Source organism: Echinococcus granulosus (genome assembly GCF_000524195.1).
Source record: "Echinococcus granulosus chromosome Unknown EG_S00002, whole genome shotgun sequence".
Taxonomy (NCBI): Eukaryota; Metazoa; Platyhelminthes; class Cestoda; order Cyclophyllidea; family Taeniidae; genus Echinococcus; species Echinococcus granulosus.
Window position 1 is genome coordinate 685810 of NW_020170382.1, and position 19211 is coordinate 705020.

Genomic DNA, 19211 nt, shown 5'->3' on the forward strand with positions numbered 1-19211 from the left:
GAAACGTCACACACAACCTTTTACCCGCAATCAGTCATCCATCCGGAGGACCCTAATCACTTCGGAGGAAATGCAAAAGGGCGTAGAGAGGAACAATTTTTTTCAACTCTATTAATAATTGAGAAGAAATCCAACTCCCTAACCACCTTTATCCTTTATTTCTCCTCCGTGCAGCCAGTTTTGCCAGCAGGTTCCAAGCCCGACGGCCTTTCAAATTTGAAACGAACAGGTACTGCAGGGTTTTAGCATTGGGTTGCTTGAGCGCCAAGAACTTACTTCCTCTGTTTTAAAGGTTATTTTACTTGAGTTTAGCGCTTAGCTTTAATTAAGTAGTCATAATAAGAAGTTATTTTAGAATGAGTAAAAACGAAAATTAACCGGTGTAAGAACCGGGAAGGAGAGGTTTAAATAGACTCAACGTCAAAGCTATTTTGAGCCCACAAAAGTCTAATTATCGCCTATTGTAAGTAAATGTTTTGTGATGCTTTGGTAGTTTCTTTAGGTCCGGTTTTGAATACGCGGGAACCCAAGTCTTTGCAAACTGCGCTTCCACTCAACGTCATGGCCTCCGGGCCGTGCCGGTAGTCTCTCGGGCCTTCACCAGTGCAGCTCCCTGAGTCTTCCTTGGGTGAGGGCTGAGAGACTACCGACATGACCTGGAGACCCTGTTGCCGAGCGGAAATACAACCTGTGGAGCCTTAGGTATCGCGTAATCAAACTAGAAAGGTGAGCTAGATGATATAAATGAGGGTGTCATACTATCTAAAACTGTCAAAAATCCGGCGCTCGATGTTCTGCCAGTGGTAAACAAAAATCTTATCAACATGGAACCCAGCCAAAATACTTAAAAGCCATATTTTTTTTTGGGGAAAATCCAACTCAGGGAGGAAGCGTATAGCAGTCACCGATTTTCCAAATCAAAAATTTAGCTACTGTCTAAATTTTTTACGATGACTTTGGCTTTTACAATGCTTGCGGTGTCGTACTCGAAAAAAAAATACTTGAAGCAGATTAAAGAGGACGGTAAGAAGGTTATACTAGCAGTTGCATAAAGCCAAAGTAGAAGGTTTGTCTACGCAAGTCTCTAAATGCCAGCCATACCCTGTTAAGGAAATTTTTAGTAATTTACAAAAGAATAGACTTTACCCATGCGATTTTAAGTGCTAGCTTCTAAATTTCACATGCATCAATTCATTGCAAGTCAAAATTTGAATAGAACTGTTTACAGAATACCTGATTTCCAAATGCGATGAAACTGTGAAGATTTAACAGATTACTTAATTTTACTTTTGACATTACGGGCACTTGGACCACCACAAACTGTACTTGCGCGTCATGAGCCTCTCAGTCCTTCTACATTAAAAAATACACTTTCTGTTATGTCACAGTGGATTATTGCAACTTTAGAAGAACACTGGAGGCTGAAAAAGTTACACTCACTTTGTGTATCAAGAATATATTCTCAAATTCGTTTGCTCTTGGGGGAGTAATCCTTGCGAATATTGAAACCAAAAGTCGAAACCTGAAATAAAACACTCGCTAATTAAAAGCTTGCCTAAAAAGTTATTACGGCTGACTTTGCCTTTATGAAAAAGCTACTATGTGGGAGAGGGGATCGTCCTGGGAGCAATTTGGTTTAGTTAAGGAATTCGTAAGCCAAAAAAATTTTCAAAGTTTAGAAAGTAATGTCATGCTTGGCACCACTTTAGTAGCGGCTTTGTTAGTTTATTAAACCTTTTGTTTTTTGATCTCTTTACCTAGCTTTAAAAATTTTAAACATGGGCTTTTGTTTATAATGCTGCACTCGACACGCGGTTAAGTCTAGTCGGGGAGCATTTGTGCGGTTTGTCTGATCACACATCAGTTTTCTCTGGGCAATTTGCTTGTGGTAAAATAACCACGCATTTATGCCTAACATCTTCCGTCTTCTTGAAACTTTTTTTTAGTCTTTGACATGGAACTTTGTTACTACACTCTTAATTCACTACTTCCGTTCTAGGGCATCTACCCCCTGCAACTTGTTTTATTTGCTTTTCACTAGCTTAAAGTATGGACTCCTTTGGGTCGATTGACAAGCTTGAAGGATCTGATTTGCACGAAAAGGGTGGCCTTGTGTATCCGAAAGGTGCTTCTAGCACTGACAGCAATTCACATGTTTTCAAAAAACCTCAGAATTCCATTTTTGGACTTGATAAGCTCGCTGCTAAGAAACGAACTGAGTCACAGAATGGGCAATCTGCAGTTTCTCTTTACAAACAGCGGTGCGTTATTCTTCTCTATTTTCCTGATTTATTTACCATTGGTTTCCGGAAAACCTACCCAATTTTTTTTTTCAGAAATTACCGGGAACCGCGAATAGAGACACCTTCCTACGGAGGTGGTGTCAGCAAGGATTATCTTGACTCTCAGTTGTACAAGAAAAGTCGTGAAAAGGCAGGTCAATTCAAATCAGGCTTGGCTTACAAGACCGGTGACCCGTTCAAACAAAAGGGGAAAGGTATTGTTTTTCTTCACTATCCTCTGCTCGTTAGCTTCTTCAGTCATTTCAGATGTGGTTACATTTGGCTGTTCCCAATGCCGGATTTCATTTAAATGCAGTGATTTATTTTCGGGCTGGAAACATCCTAGTCATTTTCATATTTATTGAACATAAATGCTCAAACTCTGATAGTGTAGATGCGTTTTCTAGGACCTTTGCCGTTCCTCGAATGATTGTGCTTTGTTACCTAAAACCGCTTGCTCTTTCTAATGTTTCAAAACACTTAAAATGTCCCAGTCTTTTCCCATTCCATTACTGGGTTATTTCTTCAAATTCTTGTTTCGATTTACCTTTGAATCGTTGTCGTCCGTAGCCATATTCACATTTCCTTAATTACCGGTCCTTAGTTAACTTATTTAGTTTAGTGGGGCCCAAATATTGGATTCGGGATTGTTCTTACTATCCCTCAATTCAGAGAGTGTAGTGTTAATGTTGACAGTGTAAGTGAAGTCTCTAAAGTTGTTCTTAATTGGAGTGATCTGGAACAAAGGATTGATCGGACTCTCCTCCGTCTTATCAGCAATCATGATCCAAATAAAGGTGCTGCAATGTTTTGGGCTCCTTAATGGTTTTGAAATATGGTGGGCTCAGATCTCGCTTCGCTGCGTTGTAATGCTCCCGCCATCAAGATGACCGATATTTAACAGGCCTAGTGAATTTTGATCCTAGGGTTTACCTATGACTCCCCTATTTGAAGGCCATAACGAGATGATTATGGGTAGAATATGTTTGCCACGGGATTACGCAACTTCTTTTTGTTGCCAAAAGCATTGGTCAAGTAAAAGTCACATTTTTCGATTTCTTTACTGTTATGGAATATCACTGATGTCGGAGGCCTTTCTCTTCTTCTCAATCCCAGTTAAGTGGGTCTCAATGTAGTGTATGCACCCAGCTAATCAAGAGCGCGTAACAATATACTGGAGGTGTTTGTGGTGAGAATAGAACAGTTTATTCGTTCATTTCAAATGTAATTAAATCTGCATAATGTAGAGTCCGAGATCTTTCAAATAAAAAATGCACTGCCAGCGTGGTCTGAAGACTACAAACCCTGGGGACTTGCAAGTAGCTTGGTTCCAAACTTTTGGAATGGCCTGTCGATCAGAACTTTGTGGGCACCACGAGTAGAGTTCACGACAGCAGCTTCTTAGTCGGGTCGAAGGGCGCCGAAAAAAAATCGTCATTCTGATGCTGAACCACTATTCTAGTCAACATGTTATCAAATTGCCAACTTTTTCCGTCATCAATATTTTGAATTTTGAATTCTTGGTGTTCGTTCTTCTGACCACTAAAATACTCGCGACACCAAGAAGACGACCGTGATTACCGTCGACACCATAGCAGCCGCAGCGATCACTCCAGTGGTCGCACTGAGGCAGAGGAGAGCGACCGCAAGCGTCGGGAGCGCGATTGGGAAGCGGAAACCCCACGGACCAGTTCTTACCGCTCCACCACTACCTCACGTTACATTGAGACGCCACGCCATCTTCGGCCCACCGACACTCCGGGTTTCACCCCCTCGCGCTCCACGCCCTGGGAGAGGGACAATGAAGCGGGAAAGAAGCGCTTCCGATATGAATACACACCCCTCCAGACGCCATCCTATATGCAAAATCCCTGGATGAAGGGCAGTATCGGTGGTGGCAGAAGCAGACAAACGGCCCCCACACCGTCGAAGGAAATGCAGACACCTTCACAGACGCCTTTTGTGCCTGTGGATGAGAAGGAAATGGAGGCTGAGGCAGAACGTCTAGATAGGAATTGGTACCTAATGGATAATGGTTATGATGAGGGCAACAATCCTTTCATAGGTAAGTTCTTTGTCTTTTTTCTCTAGTATGCTATTCTGAATTCTTTTCAACGTTAAATACTGGAAAATTTCACTGTTGTGTTGGATTCCCTTTGAAAGAATCTTACATTTATTCCTCCTGTTATTCTAAGGCATTTAGTAAAACTGTCACCTCGACACATCGAAGCGAAAGTTACTTTTCAACATGCAAGTGACGATGAGTAAGGTTTTTGCTACTTCGAACAAAACCTTATTTATTGTGATGATTTCGTCACTCAGTTCGATAGGTCATCCTTTCAAAAGCTGCATTTGGTTTTTTTGACACCAATCTTGTAGAACGTTGATGCTTACGTCAGTTGCATCGTACGAATTTGAATATTGTGCGGTTATGGAGGTGCCTTCATCCAACTTCATTCTGGTAGTGCAAAAGGCTCAGGAAGCTAGAAAATTCAGATGAATTTGGTGTGGAGGTCGTTATGCTGTAGACTAAACGGTATACGCACCCGGATGCTGGTTGTTCCGAGGAGATTAAAAAGACAAATGGCACAATAGCCGAGGAAGTCAACATGCTGGAGCTAGTATTATAAATGAAGTGATTTTCCTTGTTTCATCCAATTAAGACGTTCCCGATGACTATGTGGCAAAGAAAGAGCGTCAATTAGCCGAAGCGCGTCGACGCAAGAAGCTGCGAATGTCAGCTCGAGCAGTGCAGATCCAGAAAGAGAACCAGGCGTGGGAGATCAACCGCATGCTGCGCTCCGGTGTGGTTGAACGCATCGCTACCGGTAGTGCTAGTGGGGAGGGTGACCTCGGTGGTGTCAATGACGATGAAGAAGATCTGAATGAGGAGGGTGAGGCTCGGGTCCACCTCCTGGTGAAGAATATTATGCCACCCTTCCTCGATGGCCGCATTATCTTTACCAAACATCCCGAGCCTGTTATGCCTGTGAAGGTGGGTCTCTTGTAATCTCTTTGAAGAATGAAATAAGTGATCTTGCAATGTTCTTAAAACTATTTGTATTCTCTCTGCATACTGTTCGGTGATTTCAAACTTTTTCGATTCAACTGAGTGGCTTGAGGTGGATCGTTTATCGCAATACAATTTTTGCATTGGTAGGTCTGCTGTTCTTCCACTTCAGTGGTTGCCAATTGTCTGTACAACTTGCGCAACCGAAAGGCTAGAATATATCGCTATTCACTTATAAACTGTCTTTTGAGGTCATTTTCAAGACCTCTTATTTACGTCTCACTTCCTGATATTTTCTGTTAAAATGAGGAGCATGCTCACCAATGTTAGGTTACTAAACACTTTAACTTACGTTAACCAATTTCGATTGCTCGTTATTGCATTCAATATTGTTTTTCTTCAGGATCCGGACGGAATAATGACGAAGGTGGCCACAAAGGGGAGCGCCATGGTGCGCTACTTCCGCGAACAGAAGGAACGTCGGCGAGCACAGAAGAAGGAGTGGGAGCTGGCGGGCACACGGATTGGTGAGATTATGGGCATTAGACGCGCAGAAGGTGAGGATGGTGAGAAGGATGGGGAATGGAATGAGGCCTCTTATCGGGAGTCACAGACCTTTGCCGACAAGATTGGAGGCCAAAAGGATCAGGCGGTGTCCAATTTTGCCAAATCGAAAACCATTAAGGAACAACGGCAATTCCTTCCGATCTTTGGGGTTCGATCAGCCTTGCTACGCCTCATTAAGGAGCATCAGGTTCGTTTCCTCCCTTAATCCCTCTCTTTAGCGCTGATCTTGTACATGTTGAGTTAACCGATCCACTTTATTGTGTTGATGCCCAGATTTCTTCCCCAGTAATGAGGTAACAATCTCTGGGATTGTCACTTAGTTACTCATGATTTCTTTTCAGCATTACATCAAAACCGTATTTGCTTTTTGAGTTACCTTTCTATGAAATTTTATTGGAAGTAGTTTACTAATTTACAGCTAAACGCGAATGATATCAACTTTTTCCTATCTTGTTTATCAAATCTGGTTGTTTATCTCCTGGAGATAGTTCAACTACCCTCCTTACTACTGTCTTGTAGATTGTGGTGATAGTGGGGGAGACAGGTAGCGGCAAGACAACCCAGTTGACCCAATACCTGCACGAGGACGGTTACACGCATTACGGGATGGTGGGCTGTACTCAGCCACGTCGTGTCGCTGCCATGTCAGTAGCAAAGCGTGTTGCTGACGAGATGGGCGTTGGACTGGGCGAAGAGGTTGGCTATGCTATCCGGTTTGAGGACTGCACTAACGAGAAGACAGTAATTAAGTACATGACCGACGGTATTCTCTTGCGTGAGTCCCTCCGCGAGTCCGACCTCGATCCCTACTCTGCCATCATCATGGACGAGGCCCACGAACGCTCTCTCAACACCGATGTTCTTTTTGGTCTCCTTCGAGAGGTTTGCTTCTACTTCCTTTTTCTGTCTCGTCATTTCTTTGGGTTGAATAGTCCCTTTCTTGTAGATCGTGAGTCGTCGCAACGACCTGAAGTTGATCATCACCTCGGCGACAATGGACGCAGACAAATTTGCTCAATTTTTTGGCGATTGTCCCATCTTTCACATTCCTGGGCGCACCTTCCCTGTGGATGTCCAGTTCAGCAAGTCACCCGTCATGGACTATGTTGACGTGGCAGTAAAGCAGACAATTCAGGTCCACTTGGGATCACCAGAGGGAGACATTCTCGTCTTCATGACGGGTCAGGAAGACATTGAGGTGACGTGTGAATTGATTGCTGAGCGTCTGAGAAATCTGGAGGAGGCTCCGCCCCTGTGTGTACTTCCTATCTACTCCCAATTGCCGAGTGATCTTCAGGCGAAGATTTTTCAAAAGACTGAGGATAATACGAGGAAATGTGTGGTTGCCACGAACATTGCAGAGACCTCACTCACAGGTGATGCCTTCCTTTTTAATCCGTTTTTTTTTTCTGCACTACTTTCGAAAATAATTATCCAGCCTTCTTTTTCTGTAGTGGACGGTATTCGCTACGTTATCGACGCGGGTTACTGCAAGCTAAAGGTGTTTAATCCACGTATCGGTATGGATGCTCTTCAGTTGTTTCCTATCAGTCAGGCTAATGCCAACCAGAGAGCGGGTCGTGCTGGTCGAACAGGTCCTGGGTGCGTCTCCCTTTTATCATCAGCATTGTTTGCTTCATGACTTCGTTTTCCACTACCTTCCTCTATCGTGACACCTGTCTTAGAAGTGGCCGTTGCATTTTGCAGAAGACTAATTAGTAAGGTACTGTAGCTTTTGTTTTTTTACTCTAACGGGACCGTGGATTTTTTCGGTTTTGCCTTTTACCTATTTGTGCTAAAGTTAATCTTATTTTTTTAATGATCTAATTCAAAGCCCTATTCGGATTTCATTTTATCTTTGCTACATCTCATTTTTAGTGGTTAAGTAGCCTTCGATTTGATTCCTTTTTTTCGGCCTCTAAAAGCACCCAGCTACGTTAGGTAAACACTGTTTCTAGCTTATCAATTTCAAGGTGATCAGAATCATCTTATTAAAGATAACATTTCGATGTCTGAGGTTATATTGACGTTTTTTCATAAACTATTTGATTGCACGACTTGTTAGCCTTAGCTAATCATTCTGCACATCATTGAAGTTGGAATTCTTCAGGCATCTAGCTTACCGTTTTGTTTTGGGGTCTAGGGTTGCCTACCGCCTCTACACAATCGGCCAATTCGAGGAGGAAATGCTAATCTCCTCCGTGCCCGAGATCCAGCGCACCAATCTAGCCAACGTGGTGCTTCTCCTCAAGTCTCTAGGCGTGCGAGACTTAATGCGTTTTCACTTCATGGATCCGCCGCCGCAAGACAATATCCTCAATTCCATGTGTCAGCTGTGGGTGTTTGGGGCGCTGGATAACACAGGTGGACTCACCCAATTGGGCCGGCAGATGGTGGAGTTTCCGCTCGACCCGGCGCTTTCTAAGCTCCTTCTCGTCGCCTGTGAGATGGGATGCTCAGAGGAGGCTCTCACTATCGTGTCGATGCTCTCCGTGCCGTCCATATTCTTCCGACCCAAGGGCCGTGAGGAAGATGCCGATTTGGCAAGAGAGAAATTTCAAGTGAGACAATGTGCTACTTGTTTTTATGAGTAGTTGTTCTGTATTGCTGCAGAAGTCAAATGTATTTAACTAGTGATTTACGAATTAATACTTCCGCACGAATCTAAAATAGGATGCAAGATTTGAACAGGGATTTGAAGTTAGTTAGTTTGACCGCATATTTGACGTAAGGTTTTGCTCAAAGTTTCGCGTTGGTATCGGTGAGGGTACTGGAGATTAATTTGCCTGTGATGGAATGTGAAATTGAAAAATACTTCCATTGACTGAGGTCGAACTTCCTACACTAAGTGGAGCAGAGATGTACGCATTTCGAAAATTACATATATCTTAGGATTAAGTAATTTCTTATTTCGATCTCATGCTCCTGACGATCAGCCTGCGCTATTATTATTGGTTTAAATTCTCGAGCATTATATGCTGGGGAGTTCGGAGCTTTTTAGAAAAATAAAGCATTTTGCAGTAATATGAGAGTTTGTATCTACCATGCTCACTAATGCCTGTTTTTTCTGCATTACTCTGCATCTTTGTAAGTTAGAAAACAATTGTTGATGACTGAATGCCAGGATTGTGCATACGAACGAGGTTTGTGTGGCGTAGTAATCTTACCTCTAATTTGAATCCTCAGGATAATTTTTGAAATAATGAAGTTTTAAAATCGCATTTTCTAAAACTGAATTTGTCTCTAAGGTCATCAATTCAATTTGACCAATTTGACCCTAAAATAAACATTAGTTTAATCTTCTAAGCTGATATAATGTGCTTAGTTTCATGGTCGAGGCATGTTATTTACCTCTTGCGCTAACATTTTCTTGCAGGTACCAGAATCGGACCATCTGACCTATCTCAACGTCTTCATTCTCTGGCGCAAATCCGGGTAAACATCCATTCTCTTTTTTTTACCTGATTCACACGGCCCTGTCTGCTTCTCATTCAGTTCGTGATGCTTACAATTGTGTTCAGGTACTCCTCCTCCTTCTGCACGCGCAACTTTATCCACGTGAAGGCGATGCGGAAGGTGCGTGAGGTGCGTCAACAATTGAAGGAGATCATGGAGCAACACAAGGTGGCCCTCTGCTCCAGCGGCACCGATTGGGATGTTGTTCGCCGTTGTCTTTGCTCCGCCTTCTTCCATCAGGCCGCCAGGATCAAGGTGCGTCTATCTTCCCTTTACCTCATTCCACTCTCTTGCGTTACGCCTTACCTTATTCCTTTTGTTGCAGTTTGGAGCATTGTATGTTGCTAGTTTGTGTTCGAGACTTTGTGTTTACTTTAGAGTAATATTTCGGTATATGATCCTGAAGGTTCATTGCTTCAATTATTTTGAAGTCCAAATCGTTTGTCTATCTTTTTTAGCAATAAATATAGCTTACGCTTCAGTAAAGATTAGACTTATCCACCTAGAAACATTGAAGTATAATAAATCAACGATAGTTAAAGGCCTTATTTTGGCATATATATTCTGTTTTTTTCAGTAGGCATATATTTCGCATTTCTGAAGGCTACAAAACAGTTTGATTTAGTGTTCCCTCCTGCTCTTAATTTAAATTGTGGGAGGTACAAGGTCTTATGCTCTCTGGAGTTTAGTTCCGTTTTTTAAAAATCGGCTATTGCTCCGGATTCCACTGTCTGTCTGCTAGTAAACTTTGCCACTAAATTACTTAATCAAAAGAACTTCATGACCTCGAATCGTCAAGCGGATCCCATTTTAGTTGCCCTGTTACCTCAAATAAACCATGGAAACCCACTTTTTCATTTTCATTCTTGTTCTACTCCTCCTTTCCGCTGATTACTTATTTCTCGTTGCCATCTTTTCAGCTTCAGTTAGTGGGAGTGGCCGCTACATTAGGAGACTTCTCTCGGCTACAATTGTTCACTTGTTGGTGCTTCGTTTTAGTGTATCCCATTGCTATTTATTTCCATGGTTCCGTTTCCTCACACAGGAGATTTGACTTCCCCTCGGCGGTCATGTCGATCCCATGACGAACTGTTTAGAATTTTGCCCACGTTGAACAAATAGTCACTTGCACTAATTTACTCAGGGGTTCCCAACTTCCCGTTTGGCTTGAGATGTAGGGATAACCATTAGCTCACTCCTGATTTGATTTTGTTGCGGAAATTAAGTAACAGCTTCACCCTTTCACATTGCATATCATCCTTGCCTATTAACCATCTGTCTATCCACCTCTATTTTGAGTGTCAATGGGGTGTGTGAGCTCAAGTTCAACACCACCTTATGGGTGCTTCCGTTTTCGTTAGTACGGGATCGTGGTCTGTGCTGGGTACTACGTTCATTCTTAGCATTCCCTTGTCGGATGCATATGCAGAGTCTAGTGAAGCATGTCACCTTGACCTCAGTTGAATCTCATCCATCACCGTTTATGCATGAGGCCTGTTCAGTCGGTGTGTTTCCCTTACTCTTCATCATTGAGATTATATGCTTAGACGGGAGCACTTGATCTCTCACAACAGTTTGGAATAACTTGAAGTCCAGCACTGAGTAGTGTGATCGCTCTTAACGCCTGCTTTATTTTGCCTGTGTATAGGGCCTTGCGGAGTATGTGAACTTGCGCACTGGCATGCCTTGTCGTCTACATCCGACCAGCTCGCTCTACGGCATGGCCTACACACCCGACTACATTATCTACCACGAGTTAGTCATGACCTCCAAGGAGTATATGCAATGTGTCACCGCTGTCGATGGGCGCTGGCTGGCCGAGTACGGCTCCATCTTCTACAGGTGCGCTCGCGTTTCATCTCTTTTGTTTCACCTTTATGCTCCTCCATATTTGTCTCCACACAAAAACTCGATTTTACCGAAATTCGCATATGCTACTATAGGTAAAAGAAGTGAGGAACTGGTAATTTAAGCGGAATGTGTGCAATGGAGCTTAATTCTCGTCTGTTAGAATTGTGTGCTTACTTAAAGACGCTGAGGAATGGATTACTTAAGCTGTACCCTACTAAAGGAAATCATTTTTCCAAATGTCATATCTGACTTGGTAAATAATGCTAATCAGGATATCTTTTGAGCCATTGACAATGCAATAGTTGCTACCATGCTTTCTGTTCTGATTCAAAGGTATATAGACCCGTTTTGTAGCCTTATCTCTACCTAAATGGATACCCAACAGAGTTCCCATTCCGAGTTTTCAAAAGTTTCTTTTTCGCAATTCAAATAGTGACATTCCCCTTTTGCGCCTCATTCCGGAACACTCTAGAAGCGTTCTTACTTCACTCGCTTACTTCCCCTTGATTAGCCTTCAATATTATTTTGAGTGGACATAATTACGTGAAGATTGAAGTACCGCTGGGGTCGATTTGGGGATTTCAGTGTCCTAGGGCCTCGGATATAAGTGTGCGCGCGTTAGGACTGCGGTCTTTTATGAATGCGGACGCGGACGCTCACTGTGTACCATTTGCGGCAGTAAAGATATCCATTCCGAGATCCCGGTCTTCTCTAATCGTCGTGTTCGAACCGCACAGTTTCGGTGCCTATATACACACATAACAAATAGTAACGGTACCATATTACCGAATTTCATCGTAGCTACTGTAAGAGAATGCTTTTCCGATTCCTTTCGAAAGGGTTAACCTTTTCCTAAATTGCTCGTTTTTCCCACTCCTGAAAGCAATTGCATTCTGTAAATTATTTCTGACAACAGTAATAATATCCTTTTCTGAAAATACCAACTGCTAAATACCATTTTTGAAGTTTGTACTTTTCTTGAATTTTTCTACCGCTTTCCTCCAGTTGGATTCAAAAATTTTTATGCACCTTGTTAGCCACTGGGCACATGTTGAGTGTTGTCTCATTCACCTCAAATTGCTACTGACTGGGCTACCTCTTAATGCCAGAGTTACTTTTAAAGCATTAAAGTTTTATTGTCTTATTCATTTGACCATCGTTGTTGATCTTATGGTAGGAAAAATTCTGCACACTTTCTGGCTACAATTTTCGCTTCTCATTTCCTCGAGGAAACCGTTTCATTTTTTATTGCAAAGGAATTGCTTCAGGCAAGGCTATGCATCTCTACTCAAAAACCTTCACCGGAAAAAGTGACACTTTTCTTTCTGTCAAATTTGATCCTTTATTGGTGCTTATCCGTCTTCTCAATGCACCTCCCTCACAGCGCGTCGAGTTTCGATGCTACTCTTTCATACATAGTCAATTTTATGCCGCCAACAGACAATCACAGACTGTTACCTACTTTATCATGAAAATGATAAAGGGATACTCCTAATGCACCCTAATTACAAGTGTATGATTTCGTCTCCGCAGCCTGCTGTAAGGAGTGGTCGTTGTTTAATTTTGGTAATGCGGTTTTTCGCCACGTTTTATGTTTTCACTTTGTCATATTAACACAAAAACCGAGTTTTTTTGATCGAAAGGCAACATATTTGAGCAAACAGGTTCAAGGGTATTCATATGAATGCCGTGTTTTTTATAGCTGTGCGATCAAATACTGGTTTTTTGGGAGGCACAGTCGTTTCGAGGCTCGCATTCGGCTCCACTTGAGTCGCCTGTATATTGTGATCGCTGTTTCCTAGACTTAAGTTAGCTTTAAGCAATAAGTTTGGAGGTGAGATAGTAGAATTTTAATTTTTTGTAAATTTGCTCACGGTTATTGGCAGTCCAAACGAAAATCCGTGCTTTGGAATAGTTTTTAAAAATCTCGATTTTGTCCTTTAGTTACTTGTTTGGTTTTAAGGTTGTTTTCGTGAAGCCTGTTTCTCTGGCTTTATCCGTCCCCCTGCCAAATTATTTCAAATGCCCTAGTGTGCTTGTTCCGCTTGAAGTCGGCAATATTATGAATGAAAAAATGCCAATTTTTCGCTCTGTTTCACATCCTATTTAAGACTGGTTACTTTTGTCCCAAGGATTTCGCACTAGTACATTTTGATGGGATACACTCTCACCTGGTGTTGACCAAAATTGTGTGTATATTACATCGCATAAGTATTCATCGTGTAGAACACTTGCAGCTGAGCTTTTACGTAAGAGCTCACTTTAGCCCCTGTTCTACTCCTGGAAATTGTTATAATGTGCAGACAGATGGAAGAAACTATTGTGCATGTACAGAAAGAGCTTAAAATGGTGGTTTAAGCTACATGATTAGAGACTAATTTCTTGGTTAGGAGAAGGGGATATAAAGTCCCTATTTATTATTACAGAGTAAACAAGAGCCTCAATTTTTGATAGTTGTTAATCGGAGTCTCCGAAGTCGGTATGTTGAAATGGAAGTTCGAATTTACTTAACGCTTTCGATGAGGAGTTCGTTTTAGTGGTACTTTTTAACCTTTTGTAAAGGCGATGGTTTTGCTATGGTGTTCCATCCAGGATTGTGGATTCCATTTTAGCCTTAGTTTCTTGTCCATCTAAGAGAATTCTTCTGACGAGATTGTTCTTACGACTTCGCTTTTAGTCTAAAATGGACGTATGCTTCGATTACCTCTGCACCGCCTGAGTTACTCTCGGGGCCACATACGCTGTGTAGGTCGCTAGAACTGCTTGGATTGTGCCCTTACAAAAAGATGCAAGATTAAAAAATTGAACTTAGAAGTCGGAAGGAAGCATTGTTAGACACCAAACAGGCTTATTACGGAGTCTTGGGCATAAATATGCCATATTAAATTTCACCGGTTATCGTACTAACGCAGTTTTGATTTTGATTTACGTCGCTGATATGAAGCCGTGCGATCTGAACAAGATTTTGTTTGATTTAGAGACTAGATTCAAAGTTGTAGATGCCTCTAACGTCGATTCAAGACCACCTCTAACATTGGGGCAGGGCTCGATCTTTTTTCCGGTTGCAGTCGACTGCTTGAAGAGTGGAAGGAATATGCTTTGAGGCAGATTCTGTGTAAATTTGCGTTTTGCTTGTCAATGCTCGCTCTATCATGTTTACAAATAATTGGATCTAGGTGGAAAAAAACTAACTGGTGATGCACCGAGGGGGGTTCTCAAAGGCATGTTTCTCTTACTCTAGAGTTCTTTACCTCCTTCATTAATCAATCTAGTAAATAACTACACGTTAGACAGATAACAACTGGTAGGAAACTTTTTTGTTGAACTCGATTATTGTGTAATCAAATGTTGGAACTTATTTTTACTAAGGTATACATTTGGCATGAAAGCGTTAGCTGCATTTTAAGCTGAAATGCCTCTTTAATCGTTGATCTTTGTGTTGATTCATCGCAATATTTTAGGGATCTTCATACTAAGTGAAATAAGCCAACCGGCTATACAAAGACCGAGAGCCCCTAATCTCGTCGTCAAAGCTTGGAATATTCTTAGTTATAGTGGTCTGGGAATAAAATAAATTGCAATTTCGCTTGATCAAGTATTTCTTTTCAAAGAATTTTCAAGGCAGTCATTGAGTATAGATTGTAACCATCACTTTCCTCTTCCTTTCTTGCAGCGTGAAGGATCAGAGCCTAAGCAGAGAGGAGCGACAGCGTCGAGAGGATGCAGAACGCGCTGAGATGGAGGCGGAGATGAAGGCAGCCGAGGTGCAATTGGCCCGACACAAGGAGGAACTCGAACGTTCCATGAGCTCCTCTCGCATGTAAGTGTTCACGAACCGTACCTCAACTTCTCTGCCACGGGGAGTGATTGCATTTTTGGCTCTTTGTTCTTCGTTTAGCCATCCGATAGCCACTCCAGGCTTCAGAAAACCGGGCACTCCAGCGGTCTCGAAACGCCCACGCGGTCGAATTGGACTCTAAGAGGGCTGTTCAATGCTTCCTCACCTCCTATTTTCCTTCTTTATATATATATATTTCAAAAATTCAATAAATTACTCTTAATAGATATTTTTTTCTTAACGCTTTTTTGGTTTATGCCTGCTTTTTTGCTCGAGAAATGCAGACGCCAACTATTTTGTATAAACTATGATTGGAACTTCAGTAAAAGCTGCTGCTTATGATAGTCAACCAGTTTTTTTGTTCAGATTCTGTACTCTCAGGAATAACCAAAGGTAGGAAATAATGACTAGTTCACATTGAAGGACTTTGGTCCCTGTCTTTTTCATATTCTGACAGATCGTTTGAAATTAGTTTTTCTCCTACTCGTAAGCTTCTCATTTCCTCGACGTTTGTCACTTTGAGTCAAGGTGCTTCCCGCTCTTGCCCAAAGGAAAATTCTTGTCCAAGCAATATGTCTATGACATGGCCATTTAAAGTGACTTGCATCACACGTTCGCGTTGTGTTTGCTTCGACAGATGAAGGCCACTTGAGTTTGGGGCTCAATAGAGGCCCATTTGAAGTACGTTTCCGCATATGGCTGTAAATTACAATGAAATTTGTTTGACTTGGCCGATGTGCGAATGAAAATAGGCGGAAATTCTATGAGAGGTTCACATGTTTGAACTTTTGGTTTGCGAAACATGATCCCGGTTGCTTGATAATTTCTTCCACAACAGAGGCGCTTTCCCACTTGAAGTCATTCCGAGGTGCTATGGTTCACCGCAGTGGAAGTCATTCCCGTACGCGCTGCTGTGGGTTGCTTCAGTTCCATAACAGCAATATAACTCTTCCGAAATCGAGTGCCGCTTGTTGCGATAAAAGGAAGGTTACCTGTTTGCCCCAAATTTGTTTTATACTCTCACCTGTAACTGAATCGCAGGAGGATTACATTTGGCCACTTTGAAGATGACAGCATAAATTTCAACTAATGGGTTCTATCCATGCTTTTGCTGAATTAAGTAATAGCGGGTCGGTAATAAATTTCACTTAAAATGCTACTTATTGATGAATGAAGTAGGGAATGCTCTTTACCTGTCGTCGTCTTTTCTCAATCCCGTAACCTGTCAACACAAGGAGTGTGTTTTCCCATGCACGTACACACACATCCATTTACGACACTTCGCCATCTGCCTTCACGTTGCGCATCAAAACGCGTTCCGTGATGGGTCACGTTTAAAAAAATTGTTTTGGAGACCCCGTTGGGTAATGTGTGCATAGCGAGCAGTTGATTGTCTTAGCCTTTGCCACTAATGTTATGCATAATTGTGAAGCTCACTTTCTTACTGCTCATTCCACAAAACTATCGCTTCTGTGACGTTGATACTCTAAAATGTCACACTTCACGGACTCCAACATTAGCGTCATTCATCTTTGCTCGCTGGGTCCGGGGGCTGTGGCCGTGAGGCGCAACTGCCTAGGTTCTTAATTGTGTGTAGGCTAGCTTTTTCGTTAAAACTCACTCTGACTCATTTTTGAGCTTGAAATTTATTATAGTACAATTGTTTCCTGGTTAGTTCTGAGTTTGGTGAAAGAAAACCACTTCCTTGTCTTTCGTTTTAGTTCATGATGGCTAAATCAGGCGTGAACGAGAAGCAAGGTATGTATCAGGATGTCAATGAATTCGAGGAGTTCATCGTGGAAGGTAAAACAGCATTCTGAAGGCTTCAACTTGATATTACTACGAAGAACATTGTTTAAATGGTTTTCTCTGCATCTTTTCAGATTGGGACGCAAATGAGGAGGATGCGAGTGATAAAAATGTGTGGGATGAAGAGTGGGATCGTGAGGATTACGAAAATGATGAATTTACACAACGCCTGAGGTAGGTTCACATCGCTATTTATCATTCACGGGAACTGCTGCATATTCCTATTTTTTTACTAAATCTGGGTTTACCAAACTCCGAATGGCTCTGTGGAAAGTCCTTTCGATTTTTATGATGTGTCAAAAACGACTCTTTTTGGGACTCTCTAGTCAAACTAGGTCCTTAAATTTTACACGTTTGTAATAAAAGTGGACACTGGTGGACGCGGGCTACTACACGGAGTAGTAAGTGACATATCCGTCCCAGCGGTAGGGCCGCAGACAATAGCGCTAGGTGAGTTCCTGCGTAGCATAACGTCGAGTAACCAAGTCTCTTGTCAACAAAGGTGCAAAACTCGTAGAGAAGCTCCTTCTGGCCTCACTATGGATACTAATATCGTTTCTTTTTTACTGATTTTAGGAGCGACCTTCAAAAGTGGGGATACCTGGCATGAGTGATTCGACTCTTTATGTAAAATGCTGCCTTACGAAAAGTTTTTTTACTTTATGTATCCTTTTGTTGTCTGCTTCTTGTGATATTTTCCTATTCCGTGTATTTTTACCAACTTATGACATTGGAGGTTTGGAGCATGTCATCGAAGTAGTAGGTAGTTGTTATTTCATTTTCAGTCATTATGCAGCGGTGTCAGGGAAGCAAAACTCAACTCGCATTCAGCACGATCAGCCGAAACGCGCAAACTTGAGTTAGAGCCAAACCAATACCGGCTTTGAGAGAATTAAAATCCTGTTTTTTTCTTGCTGCAAAGCGTTTGGTGCAGTCTTCTCATTTCGAACGCAGATCGCTCTGTACAGAACTAGCTGTTTGCGAAATCATTCTTGTGATAGGTAACAGGTGGACGCTTCTACCCTAAGTCTATTCAGCTATGCTAACGAGACCCTTCTTGCTGAATTTATTGTTATGTGCAAAATTCGCAAACTTTCTTTCACACCTTACGACCGAAACAAGCAGAAAGTAAAAGCGTCCCCAGTTTTGTGCGCTTTTAAAAGCTCACGTCCCGTGCATGATTTCCTGCTGAAATTTGTAGTTATATGATTCAAACATACTTAAAATACGCTCCAGTCTGCGTAGCTCTCGAGCTGACACAATTAAGATGCCATTTTCGGGAGAACAGAAATGTGCTCCAATAAACGTATCTTCGTCTTACCTCGCATTGTCGATTGTGCAGGAGTGTCTCTGGTCTCTGGTGCTCTGCCGACGTACTCCCAGTTGACAGTATTTTGCTACCACTGAGCGCTCACTGTTAGCAAATTCGTTATCAGGGGCCTGGAGAAAAATCAACGCACCCTATCCTGTTGCAACATGCAGCTAATTACCGCCAATGTTTGACGAGTTTAACTGCTGCTTGAAAGCTAAAGCGTCAAAATTGCATTAGATAGGCTTGTCTGTGAGATGTCTAGAGACTATTTAGCAGAGCTGCCATCTCCTCAATGCATTTAAGTTAGTTGTCGGTCCGTACAACTCATGTACTTCTTGCCGCCTTCGAAAGAATGGTCGTTTACCAGGTGAAGCGATACACTTGCAATATACTTGTAATTACCGCAGTGGAAAAGCCCTCCTACCAACTTTCTCGATTCCCGTGTGCATCCAAGTACTCAGCCCCTCTGCCATCATCAACTATTGTTCATTCTGAATTTGATTTGAAAAGCTTCTCTCATGCTTTCACAACAGCACCAATCTTAATGGTGGAATGAATGCGTCTTCTTTGGACACACCACTTTCCAATCCATTTGCCGCTACAGCTGCCCCAAATCGGAGTGGGGTGTGACTATCCCACAGCATCCAGCATCCACTTAATTTGTTTAACCTCAAGAGCCCTTTTTACAGCACATAATTCAAGGCAAGTGGGTATCCCAAACCTACGAAGGGCCTGTGCCACCTACTTGTGACACCGGATTGAGATGAGATAATCGGGACGTCACACATAAGTGACGTTGGGAATGAATATGTTGAGTGGTACAATTGAAATTAACCTATAAATCAAACATTTCGGTATGATTTAGTGTTTTACAGACTCAGGGCTTTCAGCACTCTTTAAAACACCAGGTGAGTTCCTAGGACACGCCTTTCAAGATAGCTGCATAACTTGCTTTAGTTTATATCAGTAAGTCTTTGTAGGTGTTAAAGGGAAAAGGCCTTCAATGTCTTTGTCTCCTGCAGAACAGGCACTACACAATGCACCTCGCAGCCTGTCATCGTCAACGGTGCTTTTGCGATAGATATT

At 42.2% G+C, this 19211-nt stretch overlaps 1 protein-coding gene across 1 annotated transcript; it reads left to right on the forward strand. All coding sequences in view use genetic code 11, as the record gives it.

Annotated features, from left to right (window-relative positions):
- Window positions 1–2049: 2049 nt before the first annotated feature.
- EGR_00466 (Pre-mRNA-splicing factor ATP-dependent RNA helicase PRP16) lies at window positions 2050–17423 on the forward strand (the record flags this gene model as incomplete). Its single annotated transcript, XM_024489715.1, has 17 exons — window positions 2050–2261; window positions 2337–2497; window positions 3847–4347; window positions 4946–5277; window positions 5696–6046; window positions 6379–6741; window positions 6806–7235; window positions 7314–7461; window positions 8003–8420; window positions 9236–9294; window positions 9381–9570; window positions 10964–11157; window positions 14840–14986; window positions 15065–15110; window positions 16726–16807; window positions 16888–16987; window positions 17390–17423. The coding sequence occupies 17 exons, from the start codon at window positions 2050–2052 to the stop codon at window positions 17421–17423; spliced, it is 3768 nt and encodes a 1255-aa protein (XP_024355712.1).
- Between the last annotated feature and the right edge of the window lie 1788 nt (window positions 17424–19211).